Source organism: Balaenoptera acutorostrata, chromosome 16 (assembly GCF_949987535.1).
Source record: "Balaenoptera acutorostrata chromosome 16, mBalAcu1.1, whole genome shotgun sequence".
NCBI lineage: Eukaryota > Metazoa > Chordata > Mammalia > Artiodactyla > Balaenopteridae > Balaenoptera > Balaenoptera acutorostrata.
This window is the reverse complement of record NC_080079.1, coordinates 7,583,785-7,606,304: the sequence shown is the minus strand read 5'-3', so window position 1 is coordinate 7,606,304 and position 22,520 is coordinate 7,583,785. Positions and strand designations below refer to the sequence as shown.

General features: G+C 36.4%; 1 protein-coding gene across 1 annotated transcript in view; it reads right to left on the bottom strand.

Annotated features, from left to right (window-relative positions):
- Positions 1 to 22,366, bottom strand: part of EEF1AKMT2 (EEF1A lysine methyltransferase 2) — a 34,749-nt gene extending 12,383 nt beyond the window's left edge. The window contains exons 1-3 of the mRNA XM_057531371.1: positions 22,247 to 22,366; positions 6,265 to 6,372; positions 2,938 to 3,154 (exon numbers count right to left, since the gene is read on the bottom strand). Of these exons, the coding sequence (XP_057387354.1) occupies positions 2,938 to 3,154; positions 6,265 to 6,372; positions 22,247 to 22,303 (382 nt within the window). The 5' untranslated portion in view covers positions 22,304 to 22,366. The remainder of the gene's footprint in view (positions 1 to 2,937; positions 3,155 to 6,264; positions 6,373 to 22,246) is intronic.
- Between the last annotated feature and the right edge of the window lie 154 nt (positions 22,367 to 22,520).

Genomic DNA, 22,520 nt, shown 5'->3' with positions numbered 1-22,520 from the left:
AACTCTTGTAAACAGAAAAAAATGCTTAAATGGATATATACACTATTGTATCAATTGGTTTTTTTATACTTTGCTTCATAATTCATATTCTTAATCAAGCTTCACCAAATCTTAACAAGTAACTAAATATTAACATACTCATCAAAAACTGATCATAAGAAAACTTTTCCAAAGAAGGTCAGGCCTTTTAAATAATACGATACATTTTAATGCTAAAAAATAGAGCCACTGTGATGGGTACATGGGTACACACCTATATTTGTTTTCTGAAATTTTACATATGCTTAAAATATTTCGTAATAAAAATTCTCAAGAGAAAATGGAGCTGTCTGGGTGAATTTTCTAGGACTAATCTTTTAACTCCCTAGACTAACCCTACAGAATTTAAGTTTTATATTTCAGTAGATAAAACATCAAAATGTTGATGTATTATATCAACAATACAAAGTGGTTGTATATCAGAGATAGATAATAAATTTTAATTATTTTAATCTATATACTTATGTGTTGGGGTTACTGATATTTTAAATTTTTTTTCATAATGAATCTGATTACTTTTGCAGTAAGATAGGTTTGGGGTTTTTTTTTAATTCACTAGTTGTAAGAAAGTCAAGTTCCTGGGCTTCCCTGGTGGCGCAGTGGTTGGGAATCTGCCTGCTAATGCGGGGGACACGGGTTCGAGCCCTGGTCTGGGAAGATCCCACATGCCGCGGAGCGGCTGGGCCCGTGGGCCACAGCTGCTGAGCCTGCGCGTCTGGAGCCTGTGCCCCGCAACGGGAGGGGCCGCGGTGGTGAAAGGCCCGTGCACCGCGATGAAGAGCGGTCCCTGCACCGCGATGAGGAGTGGCCCCCACTTGCCGTAACTAGAGAAAGCCCTCGCGCGAACCGAAGACCCAACACAGCCAAAAATAAAGAAATAAATAAAGTAGCTATAAAAAAAAAAAAAATTCTCCCTTCTTAAAAAAAAAAAAAAAAGAAAAAAAAAAGAAAGTCAAGTTCCTTGGACATCAAATTAGAATATCCTAGTGTCTGCCAAATGATTAAGTAATCCTCACCAAAACAAACGGCAACACAAAATATTTATATAAATAGGGCTATAAAAGAAAAATGAAAAATTCATTTCAACAGATTTATGAACATTTACATTTCAAATTAGGAAAGAAGCAAAGAACCTTAAAAAAATTAGTGAAGCAATCTTTATTCGATGCAAAAGGGACCATGGAAGTCAATCTTAAAAGCTAGTGACAAGCCCCTTGGCAGTGATGCATGGCAGTGTGTTCTGTTAGTGTCCTGTATCTATCTAACTCCAAAAACCATTTTCTAAGAGAAGCATGCCTAGAAAAATATCTTCAATCATTTATAATTATTTCTTTAACATTTCCTGTTGTAACATTTCGCTTATTTAAATTCTGCATTAAGCTCTAAAACTGAACAGAAGTTAAAGAATTTATTCAGTAGTTCTCAGACACAGACACATTTTTAATCACTCTTTACAAGGCTAAAGTCTGTTCCTCATTATGAAAGACAGACAAATATGTTTTTGTCTGGTGGTTCCAGGGATAAAAGAGAACACCTGTATTTAAAAACCAGGAAAGGAACTTGCCCTACACAGTGTAACTTTGAGCATTTATTAAAACTGTCAAGCTTCAAGAAGAAAGACTATTGATAGGAGGCCTCAACAGTTCTAAAGGAAACAAATTTAACATAGAAGATAATAAAATTAATGACATGAAATAAAAGACAATAAATCACATAATTCTTGTTTTCCAGAGGCAACAGTAATGAAGCTCACATTTCAAGCCTCAAACACTTCAAGTTTTACATTATATAACCTGCCAAAGCCATCGAATGCACACAAAAGGACATGTGTTAAGTGTTCTCCCTCCTACTGCCTATTCCCTTACTACCAAAAAGAAAACAAACTCTGAGATAAAGCGCGTGCAATACAGTTATAAATTCATTTCCCATTAGCTTGTGACAACTGAGGTTCAAAATTTAACCACAAACTTAGTACCATATCACTTATTAATACTCCAACCTGAAAATTCTTCCCACTCCTTTAAAAAAAACAATACTAATCTGAAATGGAGTCTAAGGAAAAAACAAGCAAATATATAGTTACAGATTCTCAAGGTACTTTCCCAGAAAGCCCTGTGCACTGCATGAGTAAAGTGCCAGGTGAAATAACCCTTAAACCATGCAAGAAACAGTCTTCCAAAGAGCTCAAAATATTTGTGTATGGATTAAAGATTCTCGATTCTTACAAGATCCCCATTTAGTAGACACAGCACTAATTATACTTTGCTAATGGGGCAAAAAAGGATCCTGTCTTGGCACCAAATCTTGCAAAAAGTAGAGATTTCCTCAAGAATTAATAGGTAGTAATTCTTCTAAGTTCCTACATTTTGTTTCTGTGCGATGTTAAAAAAGAATATACACTGAAAACAAGAAGAAAAATCCTAAATATCTAAGTGACCACTAGGCAAGACAAAGTATCTATAAAATGAAAACTCTCATACAAGACTTTAAAAAGCACTACTACCATCTGCATTATTACTATTATTACTAATTACCAGTATATCAGTACACTGAAGTCAGAAACGCAATATATGCACTTTCTTTGTTTGATTCCCTAAATAACAGATTATATAGCTTAAACAAAGAACTTAATTTTTACAGGCTCATAAATTTTAGTACTTAACTACCAGGATTTCTTGGAAAATTTTACAAAGGACTCTGGATCTCAACCAATATTATTTCTTTGCTCTTTGCATATACAGTTAAAAGTACTACCATGGTTATTAACAAAGAAGAAAAGCAGGCGATTCCCACAAATAGAAAAGTAAAATACTATAACACCATGGAAAAATAAAAAACCTATTTAAGTGCATTAAACCTGAGGTAAGAACACATTTAAACAACATAACAGCCATTTACCTTCACTGAATTCATTTAGCAACTCTTCCTTGGTCCAATTACATGAGGTTATTAGAAAAAAGCCTTTCACTTTCAACACCCTGGAGAGAGATTTCACATATTGCTTCCTCTTTTCAATTGCATTGTCAGGATTAAGGCTTATGGCATCAAAAGTCCCTTTGTCAATACAAACATGAAATCCAGACAGTTTTGTGGAAGGATTCAAAAAGTCTTCTACCTATATTAAAAATCAATATCTATGTGAGAACAATTCACACACAATATTTACTGAATTTAAGTAACAATCTGTAAAAAGTTACAGATAAAAAGAGCAATTACTTATGATGGCATTTTACATATAATAAACATTTTCAACTTTATAGCTAACTTTTATGTGCTTCATTCCAAGATCATTAAAGCTAAGATTAGTAAGCAAGACTGACAGTGTTTCCTGGACATTTCAAATCTCTACAAATTTGGAAACAAATCAAAGCCAGGTGTATTGCCTAATAATACCAGCACATAAATGGGGCTCACAAGCCTGGTTTATGAAAAAGCTATTTCTGTCAAAAAAAGAATATTTGAAATATTTTTTTAAATGACAAAAAAATATCTGGAACTCAAACAAGGCACTTGAAATAAGATGATTTTTAGCTGACATTATTAGCTGTATGACCTGAGGTAAACACGGTAAATCAAAGTTCTTTTGCCTTGACTCAGCAGCTTACAAAGCAACTAATGGATACAATGAATGGCACAAAGCTTAAGAAATTAAAGGACTGTTTAAACTGCAATTACTTAACTTTATGAATATCATGCACTTCAGATTTTGAAAGTCATGTATCAGCATCTCATTCATTTTCAATAACTTCAATAACTTACTGATACTTTAGAAGCATTTGAAATAGTGATCCGCCTCAATTTCATAAAATATTCAAAATAATTTGCCAACAAACTTAATTCTGAAAAGCTGCTTTGAAAAAGTAATTAAGCAATTAGCTCGTGATTAGTCATATAAACTTAAAATAATCATAAATAGTGTATTATCTAAAACTCTTATTGTTTGACTTGAAAATGTGTATTACATGTTTACATACATTTGAACATAGGTTTCCTGCCCCTGACGCACATCAAAGTATTCATTACACCTGAAGCAAAATAATGACTACCACTCTTAAGAGTGAAGTTAGGAGAAGTTCCTATCCTAAATGCCTATATAAAAGTATTCATTTAGTGGGACTTCGCTGGTGGCGCAGTGGTTAAGAAGCTGCCTGCCAACGCAGGGGACCTGGGTTCAAGCCCTGGTCCGGGAGGATCCCACATGCTGTGGAGCAACTAAGCCCATGTGCCACAACTACTGAGCCTGCGCTCTAGAGCCTGCGAGAGCCACAGCTACTGAAGCCCGCGTGCCTAGAGCCCGTGCTCCACAACAAGAGAAGCCACCGCCATGAGAAGCCCGCACACCGCAACGAAGAGTAGCCCCCGCTCACCGCAACTAGAGAAAGCCCGTGCGCAGCAACGAAGACCCAACACAGCCAAAAATAATGAATAAATTAAAAAATAAATTTATAAAAAAAGCATTCATTTATTCAACAGGTATTTCATAAACACCTATTACAGGCAGGAACTTTTCAGGCCCTGGGACTGTAACTGCAAACAAAGCAAAGAAGGTCCCTGTGTGAGAATCTCTCTCATTTTCTCTGAAAGGAGAGGCAAACAATAAATAAGCGAACCAAATTACTTCAGATAAAGTGCTATGCAGACAAAAAAAGAATAATGAAGACAGTGAGTGACTGGGAAGAGAAATGTTTTGGAAAAGGTAGTCAGGCAAGACCTCTTTAAGAAGGCGATATTTGAGCAGAGATCAGAATGATGAGAATGAGCCAAACAAACTAAGATCTGGGGCAAGAACATTCTAGGCAGAGAGCAGCAGGTATAAAGACTGGAGAAAAACAGGGCTGACATGTATCAGGAGCAGAAAGAAAGCCAGTGTGACTGGAGTACTGGTGATAAAGAAGAGGTAAGAAACGAGGGTTTTTTTTCTTTTTTTTTAATAGAAAGTCTTTATTTATTTATTTATTTATTTATGGCTGTGTTGGGTCTCCGTTTCTGTGCGAGGGCTTTCTCTAGATGTGGCAAGTGGGGGCCACTCTTCATCGCGGTGCGCGGGCCTCTCACTATCGCGGCCTCTTGTTGCAGGCTCCAGACGCGCAGGCTCAGTAATTGTGGCTCACGGGCCTAGTTGCTCCGCGGCATGTGGGATCTTCCCAGACCAGGGCTCGAACCCGTGTCCCCTGCATTGGCAGGCAGACTCTCAACCACTGCGCCCCCAGGGAAGCCCAAACAAGGGGCTTTGTAAGGCTGGGTGGGCGTTCAGATCCCATTCTGAATGCAACGGGGAAGCCCTTGGAGGCTTGTGAGCAAGGCAGTGACACAAGCTGATTTATATATAAAAAACTAACTCTGGCTACCCTGTGGTAATGGACAGCAGAGTGGCAAGAGTGGAAACAGGAAGGCTAAGTAAGAGGCTACTACAGTCATTTAAGTGAGAAATGATGGTGGCTTGGATCTGGGAGGTAGCAGTGGAAGTATCAAGAAATGATCACATTCCTGATATACTCTGAAGATAAAACCAACAAAACTGGCTATAGGATTTTTTGTTGTTGTTGGCTCCTTGAGGCTTTCAGGATCCTAGTTCTCCGACCAGGGAGTGCACCCAGACCACAGCAGTAAAAGCGCCAAGTCCTAACCACAGGACTGCCAGGGAATTCCCTGTTACAGGATTTAAAAGAAAGAGTGGGGTAGGGGATGGGAGGTGAGTGAGAAGTTTAAGGAAGAAACCAAGAGTTTCATTTTGGACCAACTAAGAGACTTTTAGCTATCCAAGTGGAACTATAGAATAAGCAGTGTTTATATAATTCTAGAGCTCAAAGGAGAAGCCTGGGATAAAAATATAAATGCAAGAGTCATCATCTCCTCACAGATCAGAGGGCAAAAAATAAATTGTGTAATCTTTGGTGGCATTATACTACTTTAGGCATTTACAACTTTTTGATCTAGTTAATCCGAAGTTAGCTATGATTTGTGTGTATTTGTAAAAAAAAAAAAGAGCGAGAGAAAGAATAAACAGACTTGCACACAAGGAAGAAGAGAAAATAACTTTCCCAAACTGACTAGACTGAAAATTTTAATACTGTCACTTAAAAAGTATCATTTTGGATTATTTATGATTGACCCTTAATTTATGAGCTCAAAGATGTCAGCAAATTAATATACTTCAGAAACATTTAAACTTTATAACTTATTATAAATAAAAATAACAGTTACAGTAATATAAATAATAGTTACCTTCAACTTAATGTTAGATAAACCTTCTTTCTCTATAATATTTCCAGAAAGCTGTATTGCAGAAGGAGAGTAATCAATTCCAGTAATATTAGAGAAACCAAATTTTGCCTAGGGAGAGAGAAATAATGTTATACTTTAGTTTTCAGAAGTTTTAAATACTGTTTTACCTATGAATTATAATGTTCCTTTAGGACTGGGACTGTTTTATTTTTTTAATATATCAGATGACATATACCATCCAATAATCTAAAATGTTTAAATTTTATTGTAAAATCTAAATAGAAACTAAAAGTTTAAATTTATATAAAGTGACAATTTATTCTTTTATAATATTTGATTTCTTTTTCAAAAGGAAATTCATTTTCTTAAAGACAACGAGAATATATGTATACTTTGGCCCTAAAGCAGAAAAATGTAGTATTAACTTCTAATGCTGATATGCTTTAATTCACACAAAAATCTGTCATAAATTTTACTTAACACAATTAAATTACATGAATAAATTAAATGCGTATGTAATAAGTTCTTGCTTTTAAAATTTTCCTACAGTGTACTTATAAATCATGCAATTCTCCACCAACCATGTGATCATTAACCACCTTCCATTTGTATAGTATTTTTCGTTTTTGAAATATTTCATACATTCCAGTAGACCTTTACAAAAAACCTGTGAGATAAATTGGGCAGGTATTAACACCCCCAAAGAGTTAAAGAAAGCTCACTGGACTTAAAAGGTTTGAGACTAAACCTGCAGTCCAGCTGTTTACTAACCATACTAACCCATCTAAGGGTGTGTGGAGCCTAAGGCAGAAGCATGATGGCCTCTGGTCTTCACCCCTAACTATGCTGAACATTGTTAGACCAATCAGACTAAAGAAAATTTCAAAGGAAATCTGAAGAAGAACAGAAGTTGCAAAGTAAAGTGTAGCCTGGGGGGATTCCCTGGTGGCGCAGTGGTTGAGAATCTGCCTGCCAATGCAGGGGACACGGGTTCGAGCCCTGGTCTGGGAGGATCCCACATGCCGCGGAGCAACTAGGCCCGTGAGCCACAATTGCTGAGCCTGCGTGTCTGGAGCCTGTGCTCCACAACAAGAGAGGTCACGATGGTGAGAGGCCCGCGCACCGCGATGAAGAGTGGCCCCCGCTTGCCGCAACTAGAGAAAGCTCTCGCACAGAAACGGAGACCCAACACAGCCATAAAAATAAATAAATAAAAATAAATAAATAAGCAAATATGGTTAAGAAAAATATATTTAAAAAAAAGTGTAGCCTGAAATTCTCTTCCAGCTCTTCACCATTTACTAGATGGTTACTTCCTCTTCAAAACTACTTAACCTACTCCAACACCATCCATTTAAGACTTATTTAGACTTCTCAACCCTAAGTGACTGATTCCTAATCTAAACTCAAGTAACACAACAATTATTTTCCACAGAGCATTTTGCTCCCTTTGATCATTTTTATTTTTAGTCTTAAGGTCTAATATCCCTTCTTTGATGCCAACCTCCTATTCTTTTAGTGATTTCAATCCATATTCTTCAAGATCTTCATTTTCCCCCAGTTTCCCTCATTTCCTTCTTTATCAGACCTAGAATGCAGGATGATTCTATTAATTGACTCTTACCAGTTCCTTCTTCTCCAAGCCTGTTTATTCTTCCCTTAGAATTTATAAAAATCATATATAGATGTTTTAAGTTTCTAGAACAATCATCCTCAAACTACTGCCAACATTTTTCACATTCAATTTCTGGCACTCAGTGAGAAATAAGCAGACATTCAAGGAAATAATAAATGACCAAAAACCAAAGGGAAAAAACTTACATTAGCAAAAGACCCACAGGAGACTCAAATAAAAGAATGATCAGAAACATATTTAAAAAACTGAAATAAATGACAATTTGGAGAATTGTGACAGAGAACTGAAAACTATAACAAACATACAAATAAGAGAATTTTAAAATGCAGTGATTAAGATACTCAAGGATGGGCTTGATAGCAGATTGGACACACACACACAAAATAGTGAAGTGGAAGAAAAGTCAGAAGAAAATACCACTTTAAGCACAGAATGACAGAAGGATGGAAAATTAAAAACAGGAAAGAACATAAAAGACATAATATGGCACAGAGTATAAGATCTAAATATATATAATAGGAGTCTTAGAAAAAGAGGAAATAAGAATAGGGCAGAAGAGAAAATGACATATGACTGAGAACTTTCTAATTTTGAAAAAGGATCCCAAGCCACAGATTCAAGAAGCACTATAAACTCAAGGCATGATAAAAACAAAGATAGTATAGTATAATATATATCTGATAAAACATATAATTTATATTATATACAAATAGTATAATATATCTGATGAAAACCAAAATCAGAAAAATCTCAAAAGCATTCAGAGAGTGGGGTGGGGGATACAATGCGACAGATTACCTGCAAAATACCAACAGTAAGACTGACGGCTGGCAATAAGTCATAAAGAATGGAAGCCAGAAAACAACAAAAGGAAAATGTCAATCTAAAATTATATACCCAGCAAAAAAAAAAAAAAGTGTGTGTGCGTGTGTACCCATCAAAAATGTAGGTGGTCACTGAAAAAGCACCGAATATAAGCAATGATTGTTAACATCACAAAAATACAGAAAACTAAACATTATGTGTCACATAGGCAAATATACATGACCACCTATTGAATTTACTTGTTTTAAAAAAACTGAATTTGATAAAAATCTATGGATCAGAGGTAAACAAACCTTTTCTTTAAAGGAACAGAACATAAATATTTTATGCTTTCCCAGTCATACAACCCCTGTCACAACTACTCAACTCTACTACTGTAGCACATAAGCAGCTACAGACAAAGCTGTATTCCAAGAAATATTTATAAAAACAGGGAAAGCCTAGATTTGACTCATAAACTATAGTTTGCTGACCCTTATTCTAGATTTAACTTCCAACCTACAGAAAACACAGGGGACAGAAAACATGTTAAATAATACTACAGAGATACAATTAGAAAGTCCACACTGTGGTAAATCATTTGGGACTAATAAACTACCTTCTACAACAAATAAATCACCAAGTTACATAAAGAAAAAGTGTAGGGGTTTCCCTGGTGGCGCAGTGGTTGAGAGTCTGCCTGCCCATGCAGGGGACACGGGTTCAAGCCCTGGTCTGGGAAGATCCCACATGCCGCAGCGCAGCTAGGCCCGTGAGCCACAATTACTGAGCCTGCACGTCTGGAGCCTGTGCTCCGCAACAAGAGAGGCCACGATAATGAGAGGCCCGCGCATCGCGATGAAGAGTGGCCCCCACTTGCCACAACTAGAGAAAGCCCTCGCACAGAAACGAAGACCCAACACAGCCATAAATAAATAAATAAATAAATAAAATGTAAAAAAAAAAGATTTAGGAAAAAAAAAAAAAAAGAAAAAGTGTAGGGAGAACTTAAAAGACCCTTAGGAGACTATCAGCCAACTGCAATATGTGGACTCAATAACAGAATGGAAATGACAGAAGAAAACTCAATGAACTTGAAGACACATCAATACTAGTTATCAAATCTAATCAACAGAGAAAAATAATTGGAAAAAAATGAACAGGTCCCAAAGCTTCAGGGACCTTGGGACAATACAAAGAGGCTTAACATTGATATTTACAGACTCTCAAAAGGAAAGGAGAATGTGATTCAGGGGGAAAAAAAAAAATTGAAAACATAAAGGCTGAAAACATCCCAAATTTGGCAAAAGACTTAAGTTCTCAGATTCAAAAAGCTCAGTGAACCCCAAACAGGATAAGGAGAAAGAAATCCAAGCAGCAGTACATAATTAAACTGGTAAAAACTAAAAGACAATGGAAAAAATCTTGAAAGCATCTAGAAAACTGATGCATTACTTACAGGAACACAACAATTCAGACGACTGCAGGTTTCTCATCAAAAACTATGGAGGTCACACAACATTTTTAAAGTAATGAAAGAACAGTTAGTTCAGAATTCTATATTCAGCAAAAACATCTCTCAGGAATGAAGGTGAGATAAAGACATTCTCAAGTGAAGAAACGCTAAGAAAATTTCTTGCCAGGAAAGCTGCTCTAAAATCATTCCTGAAGGAAGTTCTTTAGACAGAAGGTAAATAATACCAAAACAAACAAACAAACAAACTTGGAAGATCAGGAAGAAAAAAGCTGTGAAAGTAAATATCTGTGTTAACATAATTAACTACTATTCTCCTTTGAAAGGAAGTATTATCACATTATCCTATAGGATTTTCAATGTAAAGGTAGTATTTAAGACAACTGCAATATAAAGAAGGGAAGATTAAAAAACTCACAGGTGGTTAAGGTTTTCCACATTCCACGTGGAACGGTAAAACATTGATTCTAAGTAGATTGTGAAATAAAATATGTATATTATAATCATACAGCAACCACTAAAAAAGCCAAAAAGATAGTCATTACAGCAACCACTAAAGAAACTATACAAAGACATTTATACAAATAGATATATCTAATTAAAATGGAACACTAAAAAATGTTCAAATAAACCAAAATAAGCAGGAAAGGAGAAAGGGAAGAATGAAAAAACAGAGGTAACAAAGAGAAAGGAAATAATAAAATGGTAGACCTGGGCTTCCCTGGTGGCGCAGTGGTTGAGAATCTGCCTGCTAATGCAGGGGACACGGGTTCGAGCCCTGGTCTGGGAAGATCCCACATGCCACGGAGCAGCTGGGCCCGTGAGCCACAATTGCTGAGCCTGCGCGTCTGGAGCCTGTGCCCCGCAACGGGAGGGGCCGCGATGGAGAAAGGCCCGCGCACCGCGATGAAGAGCAGTCCCCGCACCGCGATGAAGAGTGGCCCCCGCTTGCCGCAACTGGAGAAAGCCCTCGCACGAACCGAAGACCCAATACAGACAAAAATAAATTAATTAATTAATTAAAAAGAAAATCCTTAAAAAAAAAAAAAAAAAAAAATGGTAGACCTAAATCCAAATGTTCTAAATATATCAATTAAAGGATAGAGATTATTAGAAAGGATAAAAAAACATGACCCAACTGTATGCTGGCTACAAGAAACTCACTTCAAATATAATGATATAGGCTGGTTCAAAGAGAAAGAATAGAAAAGGATATACCATGCAAAAACTAATTTTTTTTTTAATTATTATTTATTTATTTATTTTTGGCTGTGTTGGGTCTTTGTTTCTGTGCGAGGGCTTCCTCTAGCTGCGGCAAGTGGGGGCCACTCTTCATCACGGTGCGCGGGCCTCTATCGTTGCCTTTCATTGCGGAGCACAGGCTCCAGACGCGCAGGCTCAGTAGCTGTGGCTCACGGGCCTAGTTGCTCCGCGGCATGTGGGATCTTCCCAGACCAGGGCTCGAACCTGTGTCCCCTGCATTAGCAGGCAGATTCTCAACCACTGCGCCACCAGGGAAGCCCGCAAAAACTAATTTAAAAAAGTTGAACTTCACACCCACAAGGATGGCTACAATCAAAAAGATAATAAAAAGCGTTGGTGAGAATATGGAAAAATTGGAACTCACATACAGTGCACATGGAAGTGTATAATGCTGTAGCCACTGTGAAAACAGTCTAGCAATTTCTCAAAAGGTTAAATATAGAGTAACCATATGAACCTGGGTATATACCCAAGAGAAATGAAAACATATGTCCACACAAAAACTTATACATGAATTTTCACAGCAGCATTTTTCATAATAGCCAAAAAGCAGAAACAACTTAAATGTCCATCAACTGGTGAGTGGATAAACAAAATGTGGTAAACCCATCCAACAGAATATTAATTGGACAAGAAGAGGAAAAAAGTATTGATACATGCTACAATATGGATGAACTTTGAGAACATTATGTTAAATGAAAGAAGCCAGACACAAAAGACTACATATTGATGATTCCATTTATATGAAATGCCCAGAATAGACAAATCCACAGACACAGAATGTAGATTAGTGGTTGCCAGGGGTTGAAGGGAATGAGGAATAAGGGGTGAATGATAATGAATATAGGGTTTCTTCTTGGGGTGATGAAAATCTTCAGGAATTAAAATAGTGGCGATGGTTGTACAAATTTGTGACTATACTAAAAACCACTTTCAAAGGGTAGATTTTATGGTATGTGGATTATATCTCAATTTTTTTAAAAAGCTGGAGTGGCTTTATTATTAGCATCAAAGTAAAATCAAAGTAAAGAAAACTACCAATGTTAAAGAGGAACATTATACAATAAACCGGTCAATTCATCAATACACAAATACAATCCTAAATGTGTATCCTCTGAACAACAGAGTTTGAAAATACATGTAGCAAAAACTGACAGAAATAAAAGTTAAAATAGACAAATCTACCAATATGGTCAGACACTTCAACATTACTATTTCCATAATTAATAGAATAGACAGAAAATCAGTAAAGGTATAGAAATGAACAACACCATCAAACACCATAAGTCTAGTTAACATATACAGAATACTCTATCCAGTAACAGCAGAATACACGTTTTTTTCAAGTGCACGTGAAACATTCACCAAGATGGATATATCCTGGATCATAAAACAAAGTAATACATTTAAAAGAATTTAAATCATACAAAATATGTTCTCTGACATAATTGAATTAGATTAGAAGTCAAAAGCAGAAAGAGAAAAATCCACAACATGTGGAAATTAAACAACAGAATTCTAAATAATCTGGATCAAAGAAGAAAACTAGAGAATTCCCTGGTGGTCCAGTGGTTAGGACTCCACACTTTTCACAGCTAGGGGCCCGGGTTCAATCCCTGGTTGGGGAACTAAGATCCCGCAAGACTCACGGCACAGCCAAAAAAGAAGAAGAAAATAAAAATACAGCATATCAAAATTTGTATGGTGCAGGAGCACCTACAGGAAAATTTATAGCATTTATATCATTAAATGTTTACATGAGAAAAGAAGGAAAGTCCCAAATCAATAATCTAAGCTTCTACCTTAAGAAGCTAGAAAAAAAGAGCAAGAATAAATTAAAAGCAAAAAGAATGAAAAAATAATAAAATTAAGAGCAGAACTTATTGAAATTGAAACATAAAAGCAATAGAGAAAGTCAATGAAAACAAAAGCAAATTTTTATAAAAGATAGAAAAAATGAATCTCTAGCATCACTATCAAAGAAAAAAAGAGAGAAGACACAAGTTACCAACATTAGGAATGAACAAGGGGATTTCAATACAGACCCAACAGACTTTAAAAGGATAATAAGAGAATACCGTGCAGAACTCTATACACACAAATTCACAATGGACTAATTCCTCAAAAACCACAAACCACACAAACTCACTCAAATGAAATAAATAACCTAAATAGGACTGTGACTATTAAAGAAATTTAATTCATATTTTAAACCTTCAGAAAAGAAATCTCCGGGTTAAATGGTTTAATTGCAAATTCTACCAAACACTCAAGAGGAAATAACACCAGTGCTACACAATATCTTAAAAAAATTTAAAAAGGAGGGAATTCTTCCCCACTCCTTTTATAAGGCCATCAATGCCCTGAGGCCAAAACCAAATAAAGGTAATACAGGACTGCAGGGAAACTGCAGACCAATATCCCTCAAGAATACAGATGTAGGGAATTCCCTGGCAGTCCAGTGGTTAAGACCTCACCTTCCAATGAAGGGGGTGCGGGTTCAATCCCTGGTCGAGCTAAAATCCCACATGCCTAGCAGCCAAAAAACCAAAACATAAAACAGAAGCAACATTGTAACAAATTCAATAAAGACTTTAAAAATGGTCCACATCAAAAAAATCTTTTTTAAAATTTATTTATTTATTTATTTGGTTGTGCCAGGTCTTAGTTGTGGCAGGTGGGCTCCTTAGTTGTGGCATGCGAACTCTTAGTTGTGGCATGCATGTGGAATCTAGTTCCCTGACCAGGGATCCAACCCGGGTCCCCTTGCACTGGGAGTGCAGAGTCTTATCCAATGCGCCAGGGAAGTCCCCAAAAAAAATCTTAAGAAAAAAGAATACAGATGTAAAAGTTCTCAACAAAATGGTAGCAAATTGAATCTAGCAATATAGAAACAGAATTATACATTATGACCAAATGGGGCTTATTCCACAAGTGCAATACTGGTTCAATATCTGTAAATCAATTAATATAATCCATCATATTAACAGTCTAAAGAAAAAAAACCTCATGATTATATTCACTGATGCAAAAAAAATTTATTTTATTTTATTATTTTTTTAACGAAATTCAAGAAATACATCCTAGAAATACAAGGGAACTTCTTCAACCTGATAAAGGGCATCTAATAAAATCCTGCAGCTAACATCATCCTTAATGGTGAAAAACTGAAGACTTTCCCCCTAAGATGGGAACAGGCAGGAATGTGCCATCACCAGTCCTAGTCAATATTGTATTGGAAGACCTAGGTAGTGTAATCAGGCAAGACAAAAAAAAAGGCATGTGTATTGGAAAGAATGAAATAAAACTGTCCCTATTCACAAATGGCATGACTGTCTACATAGAAAATCCCAGAAAATCCACTTAAACCTCCTAGAACTAATAAAATGCAAGATTACAGGATACAAAGGCAACACAAAAATCAACCATATTTCTAGCAATAAACAATTGGAAACTGAATTTCAAAAAGCAATACCATTTTAAATACTCCAAAAAAAAATACATAGGTATAAGTCCAAAAAATATGCACAGGATCTGCATGCTGAATGAAAACCAAAAAATGCTGAGGAAAGAAATCCAGGAAGACCTAAATAAATGAAGAGACACATCATGTTCATGAATTGGAAGACTCAAGATAGTAAAGATGTCGATTCTCCTCAAATCATAGATTTAGCTCAATTTCAATGAAATTTTCAGCACAGATTCTTTTGTAGATATTTACAAACTAATTCTTAAATTTATTTGGAAAGGTAAAGGAACTAGAATGGCCAAAACAACATTTGAAGAAGAATAAAGTTGAGAGAATCACACTACCCAACTTTAAGATTTACTAAAAAGCTAAACTAATCAAGATAGCATCCACAGAATGTCACCATGAATTCTTCCAAACATTTAAGAAAGAAACAAAGCTAATCTTACAAAAATCCTCTGAAAAAAATAAAAACAGAGACAAGTCTCATCTCATTTTATTAGACCAGCATAACCTTGATACAAAAACTTTACATTAAAATTGCAAGTAAGCACAACTAGACGGCCCGCATGCCGCAACGAAAGATCCCGCATGCCGCAACTAAGACTCGACGCAGCCAAAAATAAATATATAAATACTTTTAAAAATAAAAATAAAGGGCTTCCCTGGTGGCGCAGTGGTTGAGAATCTGCCTGCTAATGCAGGAGACACGGGTTCGAGCCCTGGTCTGGGAAGATCCCACATGCCACGGAGCAGCTGGGCCCGTGAGCCACAGCTGCTGAGCCTGCGCGTCTGGAGCCTGTGCCCCGCAACGGGAGGGGCCGCGATAGTGAAAGGCCCGCGCACCGCGATGAAGAGCGGTCCCCGCACCGCGATGAAGAGTGGCCCCCACTTGCCGCAACTAGAGAAAAGCCCTCGCACGAACCGAAGACCCAGCACAGCCAAAAATAAATAAATAAATAAATAAATAAATAAATAATAAATAAAATTTAAAAAAATAAATAAATAAATAAAAATAAAAATAAAATTGCAAGTAAGGAAAATTACTGGCTAATCTCTCTCATGAAGCTATATAATTCCTAAGTAGAATACTACCAAATCAAATCCAACAATATATGAAAAGGATAATACACCACAATCAAACTTGGTTTACTTCAGGAATGGAAATTTGTTGTAACACTGAACAGTCAATCACTACAATTATCTCAATAAAAATGTCAAAAAAAAAACAAAAACTGAGGGGCTTTCCTGGTGGCCCAGTGGTTAAGAATCCGCCTGCCAATGCAGGGGACACAGGTTCGAGCCCTGGTCCGGGAAGATCCTACATGCCGCAGAGCAACTAAGCCCCTGAGCCACAACTACTGAGCCTGCGCTCTAGAGCCCGTGAGCCACAACTACTGAGCCTGCGTGCCACAACTACTGAAGCCCACGCACCTAGAGCCCGTGCTCCGCAACAAGACAAGCCACCTCAATGAGAAGCCCACACACCGCAACGAAGAGTAGCCCCCGCTCACCGCAACTAGAGAAAGCCCGCACACAGCAACTAAGACCCAACGCAGCCAAAAATAAATAAATAAAATAAATAAATTTATTTTTTTTAAAAATTGAGGACCCCCACCAAAATCAATCAATTCAACTCTAACAGAATCAAGAAGAAAAATCATTTGATCATATCAATGAATATTAAAGAAAGCAACTGATCAAGTTCAACACCCATTATGATTAAAAACTCTTAACAAACTAGAATATAAAGTAACAGCCTCAATCTGGATGACTACCTATAAAAACCTAGAGCTAACATCATATTTAACAGTGAAATATTAGAAGCTTTCCTCTTCTAATAGGCAGTGTTAGAAGGCTATCTGCCTTCACAATTTCTATTCAATGTTGACCTAGAGACTGCACAGCATTTTAATAAACAAAATGTTAAGAATGGAATAGAAGAAATACAACTACTATTTACACATGACATTACAATCTTTATAGAAAATCCAAAAGAATCTATAAATAAATTATTAGAATTAAAGTGTGACTTACTGGATACAAGATCAATATAAAAATCTGTTGTACTTATACATATTAGCAATGAACTATTAGAAAATAAAATTTAAAAGCATAACAATAATAATTACAACAACAAAAAAATCTAGGAATCAACCAAGGAAAAATACTGGGCTGGCCAAAAAGTTGTTCTGGTTATCTGGTTTTTTTAAATAAATGTATTTATTTTTGGCTGCGTTGGGTCTTCGTTGCTGCACACGGGCCTTCTCTAGTTGCGGTGAGCAGGGGCTACTCTTCATTGTGGTGCGTGGGCTTCTCATTGCGGTGGCTTCTCTTGCTGCGGAGCACGGGCTCTAGGCGCATGGGCTTCAGTAGTTGTGGCACGCAGGCTCAGTAGTTGTGGCTCGCGGGCTCTAGAGCGCAGGCTCAGTAGTTGTGGCACACAGGCTTAGTTGCTCCGCGGCATGTGGGATCTTCCCGGACCAGGGCTCGAACCCGTGTCCCCTGCATTGGCAGGCGGATTCTTAAGCACTGCACCACCAGGGAAGTCCCTATTTGGTTTTAAGTAAAAATAAGACACATTTTTCATTTTCACCAAGAACTTTATTGAACAATGTATTCATTAACCGAGCAAACTTTTTGGCCAACCCAATATATAAGATCTCTGTACAGAAAATCTCTGTACAGACAAATTCTATTGAGAGAAAATTAAGAACTAAATAAATGGAGGAATACATCATGTTCATGGATTCACTCAGTACTATAAACGTGTAAATCCTCCTCAAACTGATCCATAAATTCAATACAATCCTAATCAAAATCCCAGGGTGGGTTTTTTTTTCCTGAAAAGTAATGATTCTAAAATTTAAATAAATATGCAAAGAGCTAACTAACAACATACAAGACAACAATGGAAAAGCTATCAAAGTTGGAGAACTTACATTAACCAAATGGGGAGACTTACAAAGCTGCAGTAATTAGGACAATTTGGCACTGGCATAAGGATGAACAAACAGACCCAAAGGAATAGAACAGAGGATCCAGAAACAGACCCAAACACATACCATTACTAGACTTATGACAAAGGCACCCCTACAGTGCAGTGGGGGCAAGAGCAGACATTTCAATTAGTGGTGCTGGGTTATCTGAATATTCATAGGGAAAAAAAAAATAAACCTTAACTCTACCTCACAACATACACAGCAATTAATTGGGACCTAAATGTGAAAAGGAAAACAACAAAGCTTCTAGAAAAACATATAGGAAAATATCTTTTTGACTCTGGGTAGGCAGATTTACTATACAATATTCAAAAGCACTAACCATTTTTAAATGATATATTAAACTTTAGTAAAATCAAAGAACTTCTGTTCATCAAAAGATACTATTACAGGGACTTCCCTGGTGGTCCAGCAGTTTAGATTCCAAGCTCCCAATGCAGGGTGCCCGGGTTTGATTCCTGGTCAGGGAACTAGATCCTGCATGCCACAACTAAAAAGATCCCACGTGCCGCAAGGAAACGCGGCAAGAAAGATCATGCATGCTGCAACTAAGACCTGGCGCAGCCAAATAAATAAATAATTTTTTTTTTAAAAGATACTATTACAAAAGTGAAGAGACAAGCTACACACCAGATACAAAGGTTATATACACAGAATATATAAAAAACTCCTACAAATCAATAAAAGAAAGGCAACCCAATTTTTAAATAGGCAAAAGCTTGAAGAGGCATTTCACAAAAAATAGCCAAATAGACAGCATAAGAAAATATGCTCAATATCCTTAGTCATCAGGGAAATGAGAATAAAACCACAAGATACCACTACACACCTACCAGAATCACTGAAATTGGATAAGCTGACAAGAGCAGGTGTTGGCAAGGATGTGGAGCTACTAGAATTCTCACAAACTGCCAGTAGGAGTGCAAACTAGTGCAACCAATTTGGAAAACTGTTTGGCAGTATTCATAATAACACAGTGCTGGAAATGAGTCAAATGACCATCAACAGGAAAATGAATGAATAAAATGAATGAATGACTAAATCAATAAATAAACTGTGGTATTTTCATATAGTACAGTACTAACCGCAATGAAATGAAGCACTCTAGTGCTACACACAATATGAAAGACCATGGATAAACCTAACAAATCCATGCTCAACAAAAGAAACCATATCAAAAAAGTGCATACCCAAAGATACTATTCATATCAAGTCAAAAAGAGGCAAAACTCAATGAAATGGAAAAAAGATAATCTTTTCAACAAATGACGGATGGAACAATTCAACATTCACATGCCAAAAAAACAACCCCAACCAGTATCTCAAACCTTCTACAAAAATTAATTCAAAACAAATAATAGATCTAAATGTAAAATGTAAAACTTTAAAACTTTTAGAAGAAAACCTAGAAGACCTATGTGACCTTAAGTTAGGCAAAGAGTTCTTTAATATGACAACAAAAGCATGATCCATATAAGAAAAAATTAATAAATTTGACTTCATAAAAATGAACTTCTGCTCTTCAGAAGATATTGTTAAAGAGAAGGAAATAAAACAAGCGAACAAATGAGAGAAAACATTTGCATATCACATACCTGACAAGGAACTTATATCCACAATACATAAAGAATCCTCAAATCTTAATAAGTAAACAGGCAACCCAATTTAAAAATAGGCCAAAGATTTGAACACACATTTCACCAAAGATATACAGATGGCAAATGAGCACATGAAAAGGTAATCAACATCATTAGTCATTAGGAAAATGCTAATTAAAACCACAATGAGAAACCAGTACAGCTGACATGAAAAACAGCCTAACTTATGATGACAGAAGTCAAAATAATCATTACCTTTAGGAGGGAATGAGTGGGAGGGGACACAAGGAGGCTTCTTCTATGGTGTTAATAATGTTTTATTTGTTGATCAGGTTGGTGAGTTACACACAAGTGTTCATTTTGTAAAAGCTGTACACTTATGACCTATTCACTTTTCTACATGGATGTTATACTTTATTCAGTAAGTTCACATTAAAAAAGAAAAAAACTTCCCAAAGCGACTCCACATCTAGGTAGCTTCACCAGTGAATTCTACCAAACATTTAAGGAAGAAAAAACAATTGTCAACAAACTCTTTCAAAAAATAGATTCTCGTTTAATGATGTCAGCATAACCTGATACCAAACCCTGACAAGGACACTACAATAAAGGAAAATTACAGGACAATCTCCCTCATGGACAAAGTTGCCAAAATCCTAAATAAAATATTAACAAACTGAATCCAGTTATATATATATAAGTTGGGTTTATTCCAGAAATGCACTTAACATTTGAAAATGATCAATGTAATTCACCTACATGAATAGAATAAAGGAAAAAATTCATATGGTTACCTCAACAGATACAGGAAAAACATTTAATCAACAGCAACACACACGCACACACACCATTAGCAAAGGAGAAACAGGAGGAAACTTCTGAAGTCTGATAACAGAGTTATCTACAAAACTAACTTACAAGATAACATCATACCTAACAGTGAAACACTGAACGTATTCTCTGAAAAGGGCGAAAAAGACAAGGATGCCTTCTGTCACCACTTCTTTTCAACATTCTCCCAAAGGTCCCAAACAGTGTCATAAGGGGGGAAAAGTTACAAAGGATTGGAAAGGAAGAAATAAAACTATCATTATTTATAGTTTGCATAATTATATATGTAGAAAATATAAAAGAATCTATAGTTAAACTGCTAGTCTCAAAGGATAAATCATTAACCTCTACAAGTAAGCTATTAGAATCCGAAAGTATCTACAGGTAAACAACAGAATGAATAAATAAAATTGTGGCATAACAGTACAAAGGATTCATATACAGCAACAAAAACGAATGAACTGCTATGTACAAGTTGAGTGAATCTCACAGAATGTTGAGTGAAAGACACCAGAAAGAACATACTGAAGACTTCCATTTATATATCCAAAACAGACAAATTAATCAATGATGTTAAAACTCCTTGTAGTTACCTTTAGAGAGGAAGGAGGAGCAATTTAGACAGGATTAGCAGGGAGTTTAAGGGGGGCTTCTAGAGTCTGTAATATTCTATTTCTTGATTAGGGTGATAGGTGTGTTCACTTTGTAATAATTCATTGAGCCATACTCTTTTGGTTTGTGCACTTTAATGTACTTATGCTGCACCTCGTTTCAAAAAAATTTATTACAATTTTTTCTAATCACATTTCACTGCTTCAAACATTTTAATGGCTCCCCATAGACTAAAAGTAAAATCTAAGCTCTTAGGCATGGCATATGATATGGCTCCTACCTTTAATCTAAACCTCATCTCTGTCTATCTCACACATACACTTCATATTCTAATTTACCAAATTATTTATAGGGCCAGAACCTTCATGCCTTTAGATTATGTTTCCACTTCTTGAAATTCTCTCGCTCTTTACACTCTACCCACACTCAACACAATTTCCACCCAACTTGGATATTAGCTCCTCCAAGACCCTTCCTATCCCTCTTCCCCAAGTCACTCCCTTTCCTATACTCAGTATATCTATTATTGCATACATCAAGCTACAGCATTAGCTATTTATGTCTATGTCAGTCTATCCTCTATTGTACTGTGAACAACTCAAGCACAAGGTCTAAATTTTCATACTGCCAGTGCCTACCACAAGGCTTGGCAGGTGGTAGTCACTTAGCAAGTTTCACTGTTATGCAGATATCCTTACAAACTGAAACAGTAAAACCATCTAGGATGAAGCCTAGGTCTTACACCTCCTCCACAGCACTTGGCAGAGCAATGATACACTACAGGCATTAACAGTGATGGTTTAGCTAGTAGTAGAACCTGTACCAAAACTCAGTTCCATGGACAAAATGCTCTTTTCAAACCATATTCAAAACACTCTTCAAAAACCATATGCTCACCCAAGAAAAGGGATATATGTCCTACTGGAAATGTAAAAAAAAAAATCATCTTCCTTTTATACATACAGATTTCCAGAGTTTTGAGCTAGAAGAAACCAACAGAAATCACCTAGTCAAAATCTTTAGGAAAGAACTGAAGTCCAGAAAAAAAAAGTGGCTTGCTAAAGGTTGAGACAAAAGCAAGAAGGGTCAAGACTAGGACTCAGATCCCCTGGCTCCTCATTTAGTGCTTTCTCACAGCCCATGCAGCCTCCCTTTTGTACCATGTGACTTCTCAAGGTAAGTGGTACGACTGCTTTACTACTTTGGATTTAGATAGCTAGTATCCTCAACTGCAAGATTTTTTTCTTAATTTCATTTTTAAATTTGGTTCTAACACATGAATACTAATAGTACCAACAAGTTCAACCAGGAAAACACCATTTCCAGTTCCAATATCAAGCACTGAAGCATCCAATGGAATCTTGTGTTTCTGCATCCACCTTATTAGTCGAGTCATACTCTCTTCTCCAAACCTATTAGAAACAGAGAATCAGTTAATCAAATAACAGAGGGACAGAGAACCAAGGTTACAACTACATTTCACTTAAGCAGCTTATTCAGTTTGCTCAATTAAGTCTTTCTTGAAAGTAAGAAATAACATCTGTAACTGCTTAATCTTCATCTCTAC